This window comes from Bombina bombina, chromosome 5 (genome assembly GCF_027579735.1).
Source record: "Bombina bombina isolate aBomBom1 chromosome 5, aBomBom1.pri, whole genome shotgun sequence".
NCBI lineage: Eukaryota > Metazoa > Chordata > Amphibia > Anura > Bombinatoridae > Bombina > Bombina bombina.
Window position 1 is genome coordinate 363,930,941 of NC_069503.1, and position 15,000 is coordinate 363,945,940.

At 31.7% G+C, this 15,000-nt stretch overlaps 2 protein-coding genes across 2 annotated transcripts; both read right to left on the reverse strand.

The window, feature by feature from the left end:
* Positions 1-744: 744 nt before the first annotated feature.
* Positions 745-4,107, reverse strand: HOXA9 (homeobox A9). Its single transcript, XM_053714179.1, has 2 exons — positions 2,661-4,107; positions 745-2,067 (listed from the first exon to the last, which is right to left on the reverse strand). The coding sequence occupies exons 1-2, from the start codon at positions 3,205-3,207 to the stop codon at positions 1,829-1,831; spliced, it is 786 nt and encodes a 261-aa protein (XP_053570154.1). The 5' UTR covers positions 3,208-4,107; the 3' UTR covers positions 745-1,828.
* Positions 4,108-8,342: 4,235 nt separating this feature from the next.
* HOXA10 (homeobox A10) lies at positions 8,343-11,048 on the reverse strand. The gene is made up of 2 exons (XM_053714180.1): positions 10,202-11,048; positions 8,343-8,754 (listed from the first exon to the last, which is right to left on the reverse strand). Exons 1-2 carry the CDS (start codon positions 10,992-10,994, stop codon positions 8,480-8,482), a joined length of 1,068 nt encoding a protein of 355 aa, XP_053570155.1. The 5' UTR covers positions 10,995-11,048; the 3' UTR covers positions 8,343-8,479.
* Positions 11,049-15,000: the final 3,952 nt, after the last annotated feature.

Genomic DNA, 15,000 nt, shown 5'->3' on the forward strand with positions numbered 1-15,000 from the left:
TGACGACTGAATGACCACTGGGTAATTCTTTATCATTTCTTAATTTTTCATTAGAGTATTCAAAATTCTAATAATATGCTTGTATAAACACACACACACACACACACATATATATATATATATATATATATATATATATATATATATATATATATATATATATATATATATATGTGTGTGTGTGTGTTTGTGTGTATATATATATAAACATATATATATATGTATATATATATATATATATATATATATATCTGTTGCATATATATATATATATATATATATATATATATATATATATATATATATATATCTGTATGCGTGTGTTTGTATATATATATATATATGTATGTGTGTGTTTGTGTATATATATATATATATATATATATATATATATATATATATATATATGTATATGTGTGTATATATATATATATATATATATATATATATATATATATATATATATATATATATATATATATATATGTATATGTGTGTGTTTGTGTGTGTATATATATATATATATATATATATATATATATATATATATGTACTAAATTTTAGATGGTAGAATTAACAATTTTTTTAACGTATATTTTAGCATAAAATGCCATTCTGTTCCAATATAAAGTTTATGTGTTTGTGAATTAAAAAAATAAAATCTATACAAAAAAAAATAGTAAAACAATTATAATCTGTATTCCACATAATTTTATATAAATACATATATAATAATGTCACAAATAACAAAAAAAATTAGATTTTATTCGGCAAAACGATAAATATTTTAGAACAACATTTTGGTCAACAGGCCATGAGGTAACTATTGCAATAGATAGAGCAAGATCTGAATAAATTATTTTCTTACTGTTTATAAAGATAGACATATACTGTTGGCCAATTTCCTTTTTTGTGTTTGTATAATGTATAATTTATTCTTAATAAAGTTAACGTCCATACAACGAACCATATTTTTACGTAGAACATAACATACACATTAGGTAGTACATCTTAAATTCCACATATATATATCTATGTAGATCCAGCCTGTGTTATTTGCTCACTGGTGCAAAAAAAAAAAAGTTATATAATTTCCAATGCTTTTCTTATCATATAGCAGAATATATTTACAAATGACATTAACAGTATACATTATGTGCATACTCGAGTCCTTGATTTTAAAAACACTGGGAATTCTGATTGCCCCTAACCCAGGTTTAAACATATAGTTAGGAGTTCCTAAATACAGAAACAATAATCATTACAAGCTCATAGTCTACAGCTACTTTTCTATATTAAACAACCTGAGTTCAATTCAGTCCTAGCTTAAACAATTGGAACATTTACAGCACCCAAGCACACAAGTTGAGCCACAAATATAGTTACTACAATGAAACACATAATTCAAGTATATCAGCAAACCTCTCTGTCTCAAGAGAAGCCATTTATATTAAACTACATCTCATCTAATCTATAATCAGTATATAGTTGTGCACATTGAAAAGGTAGTTTTGTAGAGGAATAACAGGTAGATTATGTGCCAGCCCACCTTAATAAGCTTGGCTGCCTCAGAGATGTGTAACTCATTGCTGTGCAATGTGCTGCAGCCTTTCCCAGAAGCCAAGGGGGTTTATGACCCTTTTGATCTGTTTATGAGAGAATTTAAGTAATACAGTACCTCTTTGACAGCACTGGCTAACCAAGACTGGCCACTCTTTTTGTTACAATAATACATTTTTTTTGTCTGACGAACAAAAACTGAGGCCTTGATACAGTAGCATCTCTTGTGAGAGAAAAAAAAACAGCTGTTTAATAGCGCTTGTTACAATTACTCGTCCTTTGATCGATCCTTGTTAATTTTTTTCATTTTCATTCTCCTGTTTTGGAACCAGATTTTGACTTGTCTTTCTGTTAAATTGAGTAATCTGGCCACCTCATATCGTCTGTCTCTTGTTAAATACATATTAAATAAAAATTCCTTTTCCAATTCCAGTGTCTGATGTTTGGTGTAAGGACAACGTTTTTTTCTGGTGGATCTTGCATGTAGCCAGTTTGCAGCTGGGTTACCTAAAATATAAAAATGCAGATAAGTTATGCATAGTCATGACATTACCTGACAGGTGCCTGCCTGGTCATCTACTATATATCGATTGACTGATTCATTCATTCAATTACCTATAACATTAACTCCATTGTAATTTACACTGTAAGACTTGCACTTACTAGCATTAGTAGCAAGGGTTGGTACACGCCTACTTTCTACTGATTTAAATGCTTTGATAATTGATTTATAATTTGATTTGCATTCTGTTAGGAAATCAAATCTTGAATTGCCTGTTCAAGGGTTATATATTTGACATATGATTGTATATATTAGTAAATATTTTGCAGACATTTCATAGTATGGAAAGTCTTACAAAAATGCCCACACATTAGTTTATAAAATGCAAATGCAACAAAAAGTATAGCATTTATTGCACAAGTCACACTTATACAAATCAATATACAAACCTAATTTAATAAGATGTCCTCAGTATTCTATTGCATATTTCGATTTAAAAAAAAATGCAGATTAAAGTGATCCACATAAATGGAGGTTACTAAATTCACAAGGTATATTTTCAAATACATTTAAGCATATGAAAAGAAATAGCACTTACTTGGGTCTATGGGGGGCTTCTCTCCATTCTTTGTGCTTTCTCCATTGTTGACAGCAAATGCATCGTCGCTAATATGTTTATCCCTATCAACTGGGGAAGCACAAGTATAGTCTGACACAGGCAGAGAGTGGGTATCATAGGTGGCACAGTCTCCCCTTCTGGGGACCTGCGGCTCAGGTTTGATGCCATAGTGCCTGCTGGAAGGTAACCCAGGGAAAGACAATGATCCAGGCATTGGCTCCAGCCATGATCGCATGTACCTGCTGCCATCAGAGCTTCCTAGGGGTGCTTGGTGGTGCACATATGGGTGGTACATGCTGGAGACATTACTGGCTGTTTGTGGGTGCACTGGATTCCAGGGGCTGCTGAAAACTGAAGTTTTGGATTGGAAGCTACATGGGGTGAATTCTGAGTGCTCCCCCAGAGCTGATTGCCTTGCTTGCTGAGCCAATGAGCCAGTGCTATATCTAGTTTGAATAAAATCCTCACCCTCGTGAATAATGAAAGAGTCCACATAATAATTACTCAGAGTCCCTGAAGTCGACATTGCTTTTGAACAGTCCAGGACCTCCTGAAATTATGAAACTGCAGATTTCATGTAACAACTTGGTCCTACAAAGAAGTACAGTCGCCTAATAAGTTGCATGCAGACTGTATCCCTATTGGCTGAGTGTACCACGTGACTGCAGCAGCAGAACAATAAGGTATAAATCAGTCCGCATGCTATTAATGGGTCAGTGTTTTCTAGTCATAATTTTTTATAGCAAAGTCATACGTTTTTATGCAAAGGGATATTTAACTTATACTATGTAGTTCCCTTTAATTGCAGCTAAATGTGATTAAAAGAAGGAGTTTGAAACTGCACCCATTTTTAGGGACTATTTTACATCCATATTAATCACGCAGTTGGATGTAGTTATTCTCTACAGAACTGTGAGGATTAAATTCACATATAACAGTTTTTAAGGCTTTAGATTGGGAGGTACAAAAAAGTGACTCAAATACTCATGGGCTTCAATCAAATATCCCAGGTAAAATGACAAGTTTTTATCCCTTGCATTGTTTTATGTTAAAGAAAAGATGTAACTGAAATTATTGCATTGTGTTTTGAGTTCAAAAGCAACTTGTACTGATCACAGCTAATAAAACCACAGGAAAAGCCAAATAAGTAGCAAGAATCAGTGTGCTGGGTACCTCTATAAGGGCTCAATACAAGAAGTGACCTTAAATTAATATGAGAATGTCAGAAATAAATTAATATGAGAATGAGCTGAATTTGTTTCTACGGAAGAGTCATAATCATAATAAATATTATAAAGTATTATTTTATTCTGGCAGAACACGATAGAAAATAATTCGTTTTCCTGCCTAAAACCAAGTATATAATGACCTAATTTGTGATTGAAAAATGTGAAATATTTTAAAGGGCAGGACAAAAATTATTAGAATGCAGAAATAACACATATTTAGACCTGCCCAAAACTAAGCATTTATTTCATACCTTAAAACTAGTAAACCCCATAAAAAATAAAAAATCATTAGTGGGGACCTGATATTTTTTTATTACTGATTCCTTTTTTAGGGAGTTCTTTTTTATTTTATTTATTTATTTATTGTAACGTCTGAATAAAATGGTCACAATTAGTAGCATCACTATGTGTAAGGTATGATTATACATATATGTAATTGAAAATGACAATAATAAAAATCACAAAATAAAAAAGGAATAGCTGAGCTTTATGACAAACAAAACAAAGGGAGAAAATTTGGGGCGTGTGTTGATCTGGGCAATGGCTAAATGCACACAAGGATTATTTGTCATGAGATAGTTGCAACTGCTTGTTAATATTTTCCAACCTAATAAAATATCACGCTAAAAATAATAAATCTAAGGTCATAAACAAATTCAAGTAATAGTTCTTGGAATATAAAGAGAGTTTTACATGGGCGTGTAGGTACTAGGTACAAACACAGGCGGATGGTTACATTCCCTAAAACTGAGCAACGCATCAGATCAAGTCCATTGTTATTAGTTCAGCTGACCAAAATATGTTCTATGGAATTAAATACATAGATCCTTTAGTTTGTGCCTGAACATCAAATATATTCCCCATAATAATATGAATTGCAATAACTGCAGCACGTCCCACTTCACGCTTTGATTTATATAGCAATCATATATAATTATTATGGAATTCCTTAAAATTGTTCAGAGTTTAAAATCTAGCAAATTGCACTAAGATATCAGGATATAGTCCGCCTTACTGTATAAAGAGACAGTTATAATATATATAACCTAAAATTACCCTAAAGGTAAAATCATTCACTTAGAGTTATATTGTAAATATTTCAAGCAATTATGACATTGCCTTAAAATAAATTTCATTCTTATTATGGTAATTGTAATGATGTTGAATATGGCTCTTATTTCAGCTATTATTACTTCTTAAACCATAAAAAATACGAAAAGCCATTGGAATAAAAAAAAAGAAAAGGACTAAAAAATATGTATTTTAATGTAATTGTATTTTGTTGACATTAACGACTTTGTGCTATATTGTGCAAATACTATTTCTTAATTTAAGTATATTACTTGTATATTTATATTTATGGTTTATATGTACATGTACTTATGGTTTACGGCGTCAATAATAGATTAAAACATTTCATTTCGTTTGATATCTTTTGTATTCCAATTGCTAAAACAGTAACTACAATTAGTGTATGTAAGTCTCAACCCCTCTCCATATATATATATATATATATATATATATATATATATATATATATATATATATATATGTGTCCCTCTCTCTCTCTGTATATATATATATATATATATATATATATATATATATATATATATGTGTGTGTGTGTGTGTGTATTTCTATAGGTATATCTTACTGTCTGTATTTTATGTGTGTGTGTATGTATATTAGTCAATAAATAATTTTGCAGTGGGTCCACCAAGCTTGCTTTTCTTTTTTTGCATTGTGTGCACCAAGCTTTTATTTATATTTAAGTATGCATAATTGTACATGTATGTGTGTTGTGTGTGTTGTGTGTGTGTGTGAGCGACTTTAAACAACCCTCCCTATCTGCACAATGGATCACAGCATGTTCATTCCTGTTATACAACTTGCATTAAATCTCCATGATTGTACAGTTTACAATTCAGTCTCTCACACAAAAAAAAATCTACTTAATATTCTCTTTTTAAGATTCCTATCTTACCCTTCTAATATCCGGGTCTATGTTTAAAACAAGGGAAAAGGAAGCAGACATATGCTACACATTTTGATTGAACCCAGTTGTGTATCATTATAATATGTTGCTATGTTGTTGCATATATGTATAGTTACATAGCTGCATATATCATACAGATTTGTGTAACATGATTTAGGATTGAGTTGGAATAGCTAGTAAACACTTTACCTCTTTAATAAATAAATAGAGGACTTTATTGTTGTCTATTTATTTGTACAGCCGTCTGGTTTCTGCTGCAGCACTATACGTCTCAGTTGGTGGCTGGGCTCTTTGGAATGTCACACTATGGACACAATGTAATAATGATCGTAACCGAGGCCTTGTAAGCAGGCATCATTACATTTGTATCCTTCTGTGCATTATTTCCCCAAATTAATACAGATGCGAATATTATTACATAGGTGACTGGACAAAGAAAAATTGTGGAACAGCTTATACATATTATGAATTTAGAGTTGTGCAATTAGTAAATTATAATGTTTAATGGTTTTGAAACACTAAACACAATTAATCAAATACATATATATATCAAAAGATTACTTCTGCACCTGACCTTGATTTTATCCCTCAAGGTGAACTCCACAGAATAATAACAATGCACTTTTTTATTTCATAAGTCTAGAATTAGATACACACACAAATCCAAGTGCCATCCAAATGCTCCTCACTCATGACATCTTCTCGTAACTACAAGGGTGATGCTGTTCACTGATGTAATGAAGGCAGTTTCCTGTTGTAGAGAGAAAGGTGAACCCCCAACAACATGAAACTACCTAAACCACACTCCAGTTCTGTTCTAATTTTTTTTTAGGATTCACGACCGTCGAGTTCCTAGAATAGGATCTGCTAAAAAAAAAAAGAGAAGCAAAAAAAAAAAAAAAAACTCGAATATATCCCAAATCTTTCTAAACAAGTAAAAAAAATATTTCCCACTAACTGCAAACTGAAGCATGCAAGGAAAATCCACTAATGACATCATAACAATAAAACTAACGGTTCGAACCTATAAAACTGAACAAAAAGCATTCTGCAATTTTTTTAAGTTCCCCAAACTGATCGATCATGAACAGAAGGCTGATAACAAAGAGTAAATTAAAATGGTGCAAATAAATAAAGAAATAACAATGTTACAGGCAATCCCCTCCCACTCTGTCTCTTTTTAATGAAAAAGAGAAAATGCCCTTGTGTTGATAAATCTCACCTTTTATCAGGGACCCAGTAGTATTTTCCAGAATGGAAGTAAAACAGATTCTTGTATTTCAAGTTTGAAAAAATCCCCTTCTGCATTTAGTTGCTTCCTCTGCCTAAGCAGTTCCTTACACAAATGAAAGCTCAAGTCTGGGACTGCAACAATCCAGATATACTAGCAAGTCATAAAACTGAACAAAAGCCGACAAACCTTACAGCAGTATTACTATATGGCCCAGACAAATTACGACTGTCTAGGTAATATTTAAATAGATTCCTAAAGTAATTGCAGGGGGTTTAGCCAACTATTCCTGTTGTAAAATGTCTTGAGAAGGCAATCTAAAGCCTATGGATAAACAGCCACCAAAGAAGTGAAATAGGAAGCATTGATTGTATTTATTTTATTCTTCAATGAGAACATAAACATGGTCTGTTCACGCACAGCAGCAATACAATATTAATTTATCCGGATTAAGGTAAGGAGTCGATGAAGCTAGAACTAGCATTAATATTAAAGTAAAATGCAATTGTTTAAAGAGCACTGGACTTTTTTAAAAATAATAAACATTTACACATATCTGTATCTATAAAGTTAATTTTCTATACGTATATTTTTGAAACTTAATGCATGTAAATTCACAGTATTTTTGTATATGGGCAATTCTATGTCATGGCTTCTGAAAAATACCAGTTTCTGCAAATTTAAATAAACATGTAAAAAAAATGCAATATATTTAACCAACAAAAGTAAATTGGGTTACTTGTGATGTGCTTTTCTTTTGTTACCAAAGGCAACCATATAAAATCAAGGCTTTTTCCACATAAACATGATTACATTGAAAATTAACTAATATCTGGAAAATACATAGAACATATCATTTTTATAGTCCGATAAGGGCTAAAATGTTTCTTATTTGGAGAATAAAATAGTTAATTTTCCTTGGAAAATTAACAACAATATGAGCGACACAAGTGACAAGAAAAAAATGTCATTTGCTATTGGTCTGTAGTCTATCAACTCTTATAAATCCCAAGCTTCAGTTCCTACTATGTGACCAACAGGTATTTGATTTGCAACATTGGGTATAAATAAAGCAAAAGGCACTATGGATGAAAAATGCACTGCCACTGTAGATTTTATAAAATTATCTTAGTTTAAGACCATAATAAAAATAAAACAAAAATTTAAAAAATAAAGACTCTCGGACAAAAAAAGTGTGCAATTATGGCTTTACCCCTTGAAATAATAAAAAAAAGATGTGGAATTGTGGTCATTTTCAGAATGTATAAAACAATCCATACAGGTGCAGATAAAGGAAAGTGAGAAGATACTGGCACTGATAGTAACTGATGAGCAGGTTCATCAAGAGAAATTGAAGTTGGCTGTGAGCTCCCGGATTCTGTTCTCTCTGTTCATCTTCTTGAGCTTCATCCTGCGGTTCTGGAACCAGATTTTGACTTGTCTGTCTGAGAGGTGCACGCTGCGGCTGATCTCTAGGCGACGCTCTCGAGTCAGGTACATATTGAACAAGAATTCCTTCTCCAGTTCCAGAGTTTGGTGCTTCGTGTAGGGGCACCGTTTCTTCCTTCCACTTTTAGCTGTTAACCAGTTAGCAGCATTTTCACTTTTGGGGTTTCCTTGGGAAAAATACGAGAAAAAAAAAAATATATACATATATCATTTTAGCCAATAACTTGTTTGTGTGTGTTTATCTGAATATACAAAAAGGCATTGGATAAAAGAGAGGGAGGCAAGAAAAAGGAATGAATAAACCCATTATCTACCCATCCATCCATACATTCATACATATATAAAGTTTTGTGTACTATAGAAAGGTCATGAAAATGTCTCCTAAGATGAGTTGTTGTTTTTTTGACATAAAAAAACCACAACAGAAAAATAGGAAACATTTTCACTCTATCATTATCATAAATGAATAATCAAAAAATAAGTCAAATTGAATTGTGCGATTTGTGTCTGTATACCAATATCTACTCCCCCCCCCACACATATATATATATATATATATATATATATATATATATATATATATATATATATATATATATATATCTATCTTACAGCACAATACATTTCATATATATATATATATTACAATATATATATATATATATATATATATACATACATTTATGGATTTCTATTTAGATATTGTGGGTGCAGTGATTTTTAAAATGTTAAACATGCTCGCTATGCTAAAGATTTTAGATACGCATAGGTTGCACTAACATTATTGGAAGGACTATAAAAACATTTATATGGAGTGAGTAGGCATTTTTACACCTCCCCCACACACATACACACACACACACACACACACATATATATATATATATATATATATATATATATTATATATATATATATCTATATATACATACATACATACATACACATACACACACACAAACAAACACATACACACACACATATATATATATATATATATATATATATATATATATACACACACATACACACACATATATATATATATATATATATATATATATATATATATATATATATATATATATATATATATATATATATATTCACACACATACACACACACAGAGGTAGATTTTTTTATATTAAGTTAAATAATTTTTAGAACCCAGCGCCAGTTCTAATAAAAAAACATGCTGCAGTAAATAGCAATTTTTTCTTTTTTTGAATATGGTTCCGAAGAGCATGAGTGTAATAATTTTAGAAGACAGCTACAAGAAATACACTTACAATCTGGTTAAATAATATACTGGTAATACTTTACTGCCACATAGTTTTAGCAGATAGCATGATGATATCTGAAGTAGATCTGAATTAAGGTTCCATAAATAGCTGCTTTTATTGGGGTTTTTAGCTTCGCCTAAGACAAAGCAAACCCTACAGTGAGCGTATGGTGTACAAGTCAGGATGGACATAATTTTTATGACATACTCACGCCCAATTATTAAATAGTTCAAAGGATCATAACAAAAGGGTGTTTCCTGAACGAACCCTTGTTAAATCTCAGTTCCTAGTGGTGTTATTTAATTTTTTTCATTGATTTTCTGGGCTCACCTAGGCTCTCTTTCTCAGGAGAATGTTTACTGCTCTCAGAAGGAGCTGGGGAAGATTCTTCTGCTGCAGATGACGAAGTGTGAGGCTCTTCTTCTCTGTGTTGGGGTCCAGACACCAGTTTAACAGGGGATAACTCCTCGCTGGCCTTTCTTGCGTTTTCTGAAGGCAAAGGTAGAGGCGAATCAAACCGAACTTGGGGTTGTGTTGAGAACTGTGAGGCCACAATTTGGCCAGCGTTATAGGTTTTGGAAGCTCCGTATGCTTGCGAGAGACGGAAATATCCAGGAACAGGAACAGAGCTCACATTACTGATATGGGCAGAATCTGAATTAACCCTTGAGAAAGTAGACAGATCAGTCGCAGTTAAACTCTTGGGGCATTTGTCTGAGTCATAAAGGCAATAAGAGTTCTCCTCCTTAATGTTCTGTGTGAAGGAGCAAGAGGTGGCAGCTGGCTGGGTCTCAGGCTGCTCCACCCCACAAGACCTTGGTGCATCCAGCCAGGCCTCCATAGCTGGGGCATAGCCCTGGGGGGTGGGCACCGCATTACTTTGGGGGATACCTTCGTTCCTTTTACTCAGCACTGGGTACAGTCCACAGCTCTGCAATCCATAGGACACGTCGGACCCTTGTGGCAGGTAAACCCCATTGCCCTGGTAATAACTTGCCCCTTCTCCTCTCCCTGCGCTAATTATTGAATCCACCAAAAAGGAGTTTGCAGCCGGACTCTCGGAGCATGACATTGTTGTGGAATAATTTGGCGAAGAGAGCAGATATTCCTTTCTGGCTGACATTTCTTGTGCAAAACATGCTGAATATGATTAGAGATACCCATGCACCACGGCAAATGCATGCAGCCAATGGAAGCTCAGGACTGAACATCAACCCCTCCCAGTTCAGTTTCGTATGCAAAAGATTCATCATAGCTCTACCTCGAATATATATATATATATATATATATATATATATATATATATATATATATATATATATATATATATATATATATATATATATATATATATATATATATATGTGTGTACCTGCAAATCAACGTGTATGGCACATAGCACTATGTATAATATGATGTTAGTGGGGTTATAGTTCAAGATAATGTTAAAATCTTAACTTGTGTAAATGAGATTTGATATTTTGGGAATAGAAATACATTGCTGTTGTACTTTAGCAAGTATTTAATTTAATGAGATGCCCATACAATACCGTTAGCTATTTGTTTATTTTATAAACTGGTTACTCATCTTTTCTTTAGTGTTTATTATGAATGACAATCAGACAAGCTTTATAGTAGAGTTTGAATAATAATAAATATGTTTACTATCCAAAAAGGTTGTGTGAATGTGTAAAGTCTTCCAAATTATTTTGGCGACAATCTGTTACATTTATGAGTGTTAAACTATTTTAGGGATTGAATAATTGTATTTGCTTATATCAGTTTTATATTATATGGAATATTTTTTATTAAATATATTCACAAAACTATGTGCTTTTTTCTTTCTTTCTTTTTCTTTCTTTGCTTTGTTGCATGATCTAAATAGAGAAGGCATTGATTTAAAATACTTTGAATACAGTGTGTTAAAAATGGCCACCATTAAATAGGCAGTCATTTGATCTGCTGTTTATGGTGCTATACAACCTATAGTATGTCCGGTTATACAGCTTACTTTGTTCCGACTGCTTTAAAGAAGAGTAATTATTATGTTACATCCTTGTGTTGTAGAAATATAACCAAACTTGCTCAGTTTATTGCACACAATTTAAGGTGAACCGAATAATTTGCAAGTCCTATCGAAAATGTCCACTTAGCCGTTGATATAAATGAACCATGCAACTAAACACAACATGCAAGAAACTAATATCTATTTATAAACCACATTATACAACTAGGAAGTTGCTTGAAAAAAATCTGAGTTGTATAAGCAGGTTTATTAGTTGTTTTAGTATGTAAATCAGAGCAGCATTTTAACCACACATTCCCAGAGCACTTACCCTTGGCTTTCAGACGATCTTTAGACTAGTGCTTTCTAGCCTGCCTTTGTAAGCTCAATGAAAATATCTGCTTTTTTACACTTCATGCTACATTTTTATTAGTCTCCACTTCTCACATTCTTCTGGGAAGGGCATATGAAACTCATAGAAATGAGCAAAGTTCAGATGTTGCTGCAAGAATAGAGAAACCTTGGGGCCCCCTGTAAGGTTCTTTCTCTGATGAAAACTAAGTTGACCAAGAGAAAAAATCCCCAATTCCAGCACCCCAGTAAAGTTTTTTACTGAATCACCCCCCTAAAGTTACCCAACTTGTAAAACCATAACACGTGTTACTACAGCTAGGAGACCATATGCAGTCAGTGTGCAAAAGCGCAACACCCCCATATTCTATCCACCCATAATCATTTTCTTCCCCAGAATATTATTTTATAAACTATATTTAACTACAGCAGAAGCTTGCTTATGCCTTTGTTGGCTTGCAAAATTCATCGCCTCACTTTAATCAGGATATATATATATATATATATATATATATATATATATATATATATATATATATATATATGTGTGTGTGTGTGTGTTTTATGCCCAAATTGGGAATATTTAATTTTCAAAATACACTGATTTTCTGGTTAAATATCAGATATTTTTTTCTTTCTTTTACCATGATGTATTTTTTCATATTTACATATAAAATGAAATAGCAATTGATTCATTTTAACCATATATGCTTAACAATTTCCAAATCTCTCTTCTTGATTTTTAATAGTAAATCATAGAAACTAGATTTCCAGCCAAATAAAACAATTCTCATTTTTTTTGTAGTTGATTGTGTATGTGCAACAAAAGAGGCAATGTCACAGCCAGCTGCTGAAGAGCAAATTTTAGTTCAATGGTAGATTTCGTGGCAGCTCTTTAAAAGCTTCTGATCTCAAATGAATAACAAAATTTAAAAAAACCAATGGAAATAAACCAGTTTAATCACTGAATCTGGGCTCATGTTCTGGAGGAAAGAAATATAGGTGCCTTTCTAGCCAGGCACACGACTAGCTCATGAAGTTTAATAGCTCAGTGGTGTATTATGTATTATTTCTTTAATCACTAACAAGGCCAAGGCAAATAGTAAACTAGTATCATCAAACCCAGTGAGGTAAAACTAATAAACTACATTTAAATCTTAACTATAAATGATAAATGTCCAGTTTAGAGTTAAAGAGGACAATCAGTTGAGGAAAACCAGCGTATTGTGCCAAACAACTTTTTAAATACCAAATTAAATCCCTTTTCAAGAACTCATGGGAGTTACAGTGAATAGGGAGATTTTACCACAGTGGTTCATCTAGGGGAGACCGGGGTGAATGTTCGGTGACAAAGGATTTCTGCAGCAAGAAAGGAAGACGAAAACCTTCATTTGAATAGAGAACTATGAAATGTTTGCAGTGCTTTATTCAGTGCATTCTGCCTTAGTAATAGCAGCTCCAGTTGCACTGAAAAAATGAATATGAATTCATCCCTTGCAAAAAATAAACACATAAATAAATAATTAACTAGAATAAAACAAAATAAAATAGAACTAACAAAATGAACTTGATCCTCCAATTTATGTAATTGTCAGCAGTGATACAAATCTGATTTTTAAAGCAAAACTTAACATTGATTAAGCTAACACTCTAATGTACTTGATATATACAGATGAAAACACTAAATTATCAATAAATGTGTGTGTGCGTGATACTCACACTTCTACCTTATTTTCTATTTTTCATGAAATCTACAAACTGTCACAGATTTATGCGGCTGCCAAACAGTTTATTTTGCTCTGGATTTGTTTCATGGTGGCTCTAAGAATGAGATGGAATTATTTTGAGCTGGTCTTACTGCCAAAATAAGTGACAAATACCTTGCTAGCTCAATGATTTTTACCATGGCTGTGATATCTCATACATAAATATAACATGAATTTAGATAGATAAACGGTAGATAATTTCAAAATATGTTAACAATAAGAAGCCTTAAAGTTAATGGTATTTTTTTTATTGCACTAGCAATGATTTTCAGAGTTTCTTCTATTTATCTTTTCCAGAAGCAAAACTAACCAATAAGAACAGAGGTAACGTTCGATAATGTATTTTTAAGATGCATTGCTGGTCCAAAAGTATATACTGTCTGTGATACTCTGGTTATTTTGGTAGATATCCGATAACACATCCAACAGTATATTAATTTAAATTTACATTTATTCCTTCCTAATGTTTTCAAAGTACTTCACACCTAATTTAATATACACATATAAACACAAACACACACACATATGTAAATTAATATATATATATATATATATATATATTAGTTATTATAATTGTAATGTACATTATACATTGTATTCCTTCCTAAGGTTTTCAAAGTACTTTACACCTAATTTAATATATATATATATATATATATATATATATATATATATATATATATATATATATATATACATATATAGTAAATATATATAATACATACACAGACACATACACACATATATGTATATATCTATATATATGTATATATATGTATATATATATATATATATGTTATTATAATTGTAATATACATTGTAAGTTGTATTCCTTTCTAATATTTTCAAAGTACTTCACACCTAATTTAACATACTTATATACACACACACACACACATATATGAATATATATATATATATATATATATATATATATATATATATATATATATATATATATATATATATATATATATATGTGCACACACACTGCCATTTTCTATCAC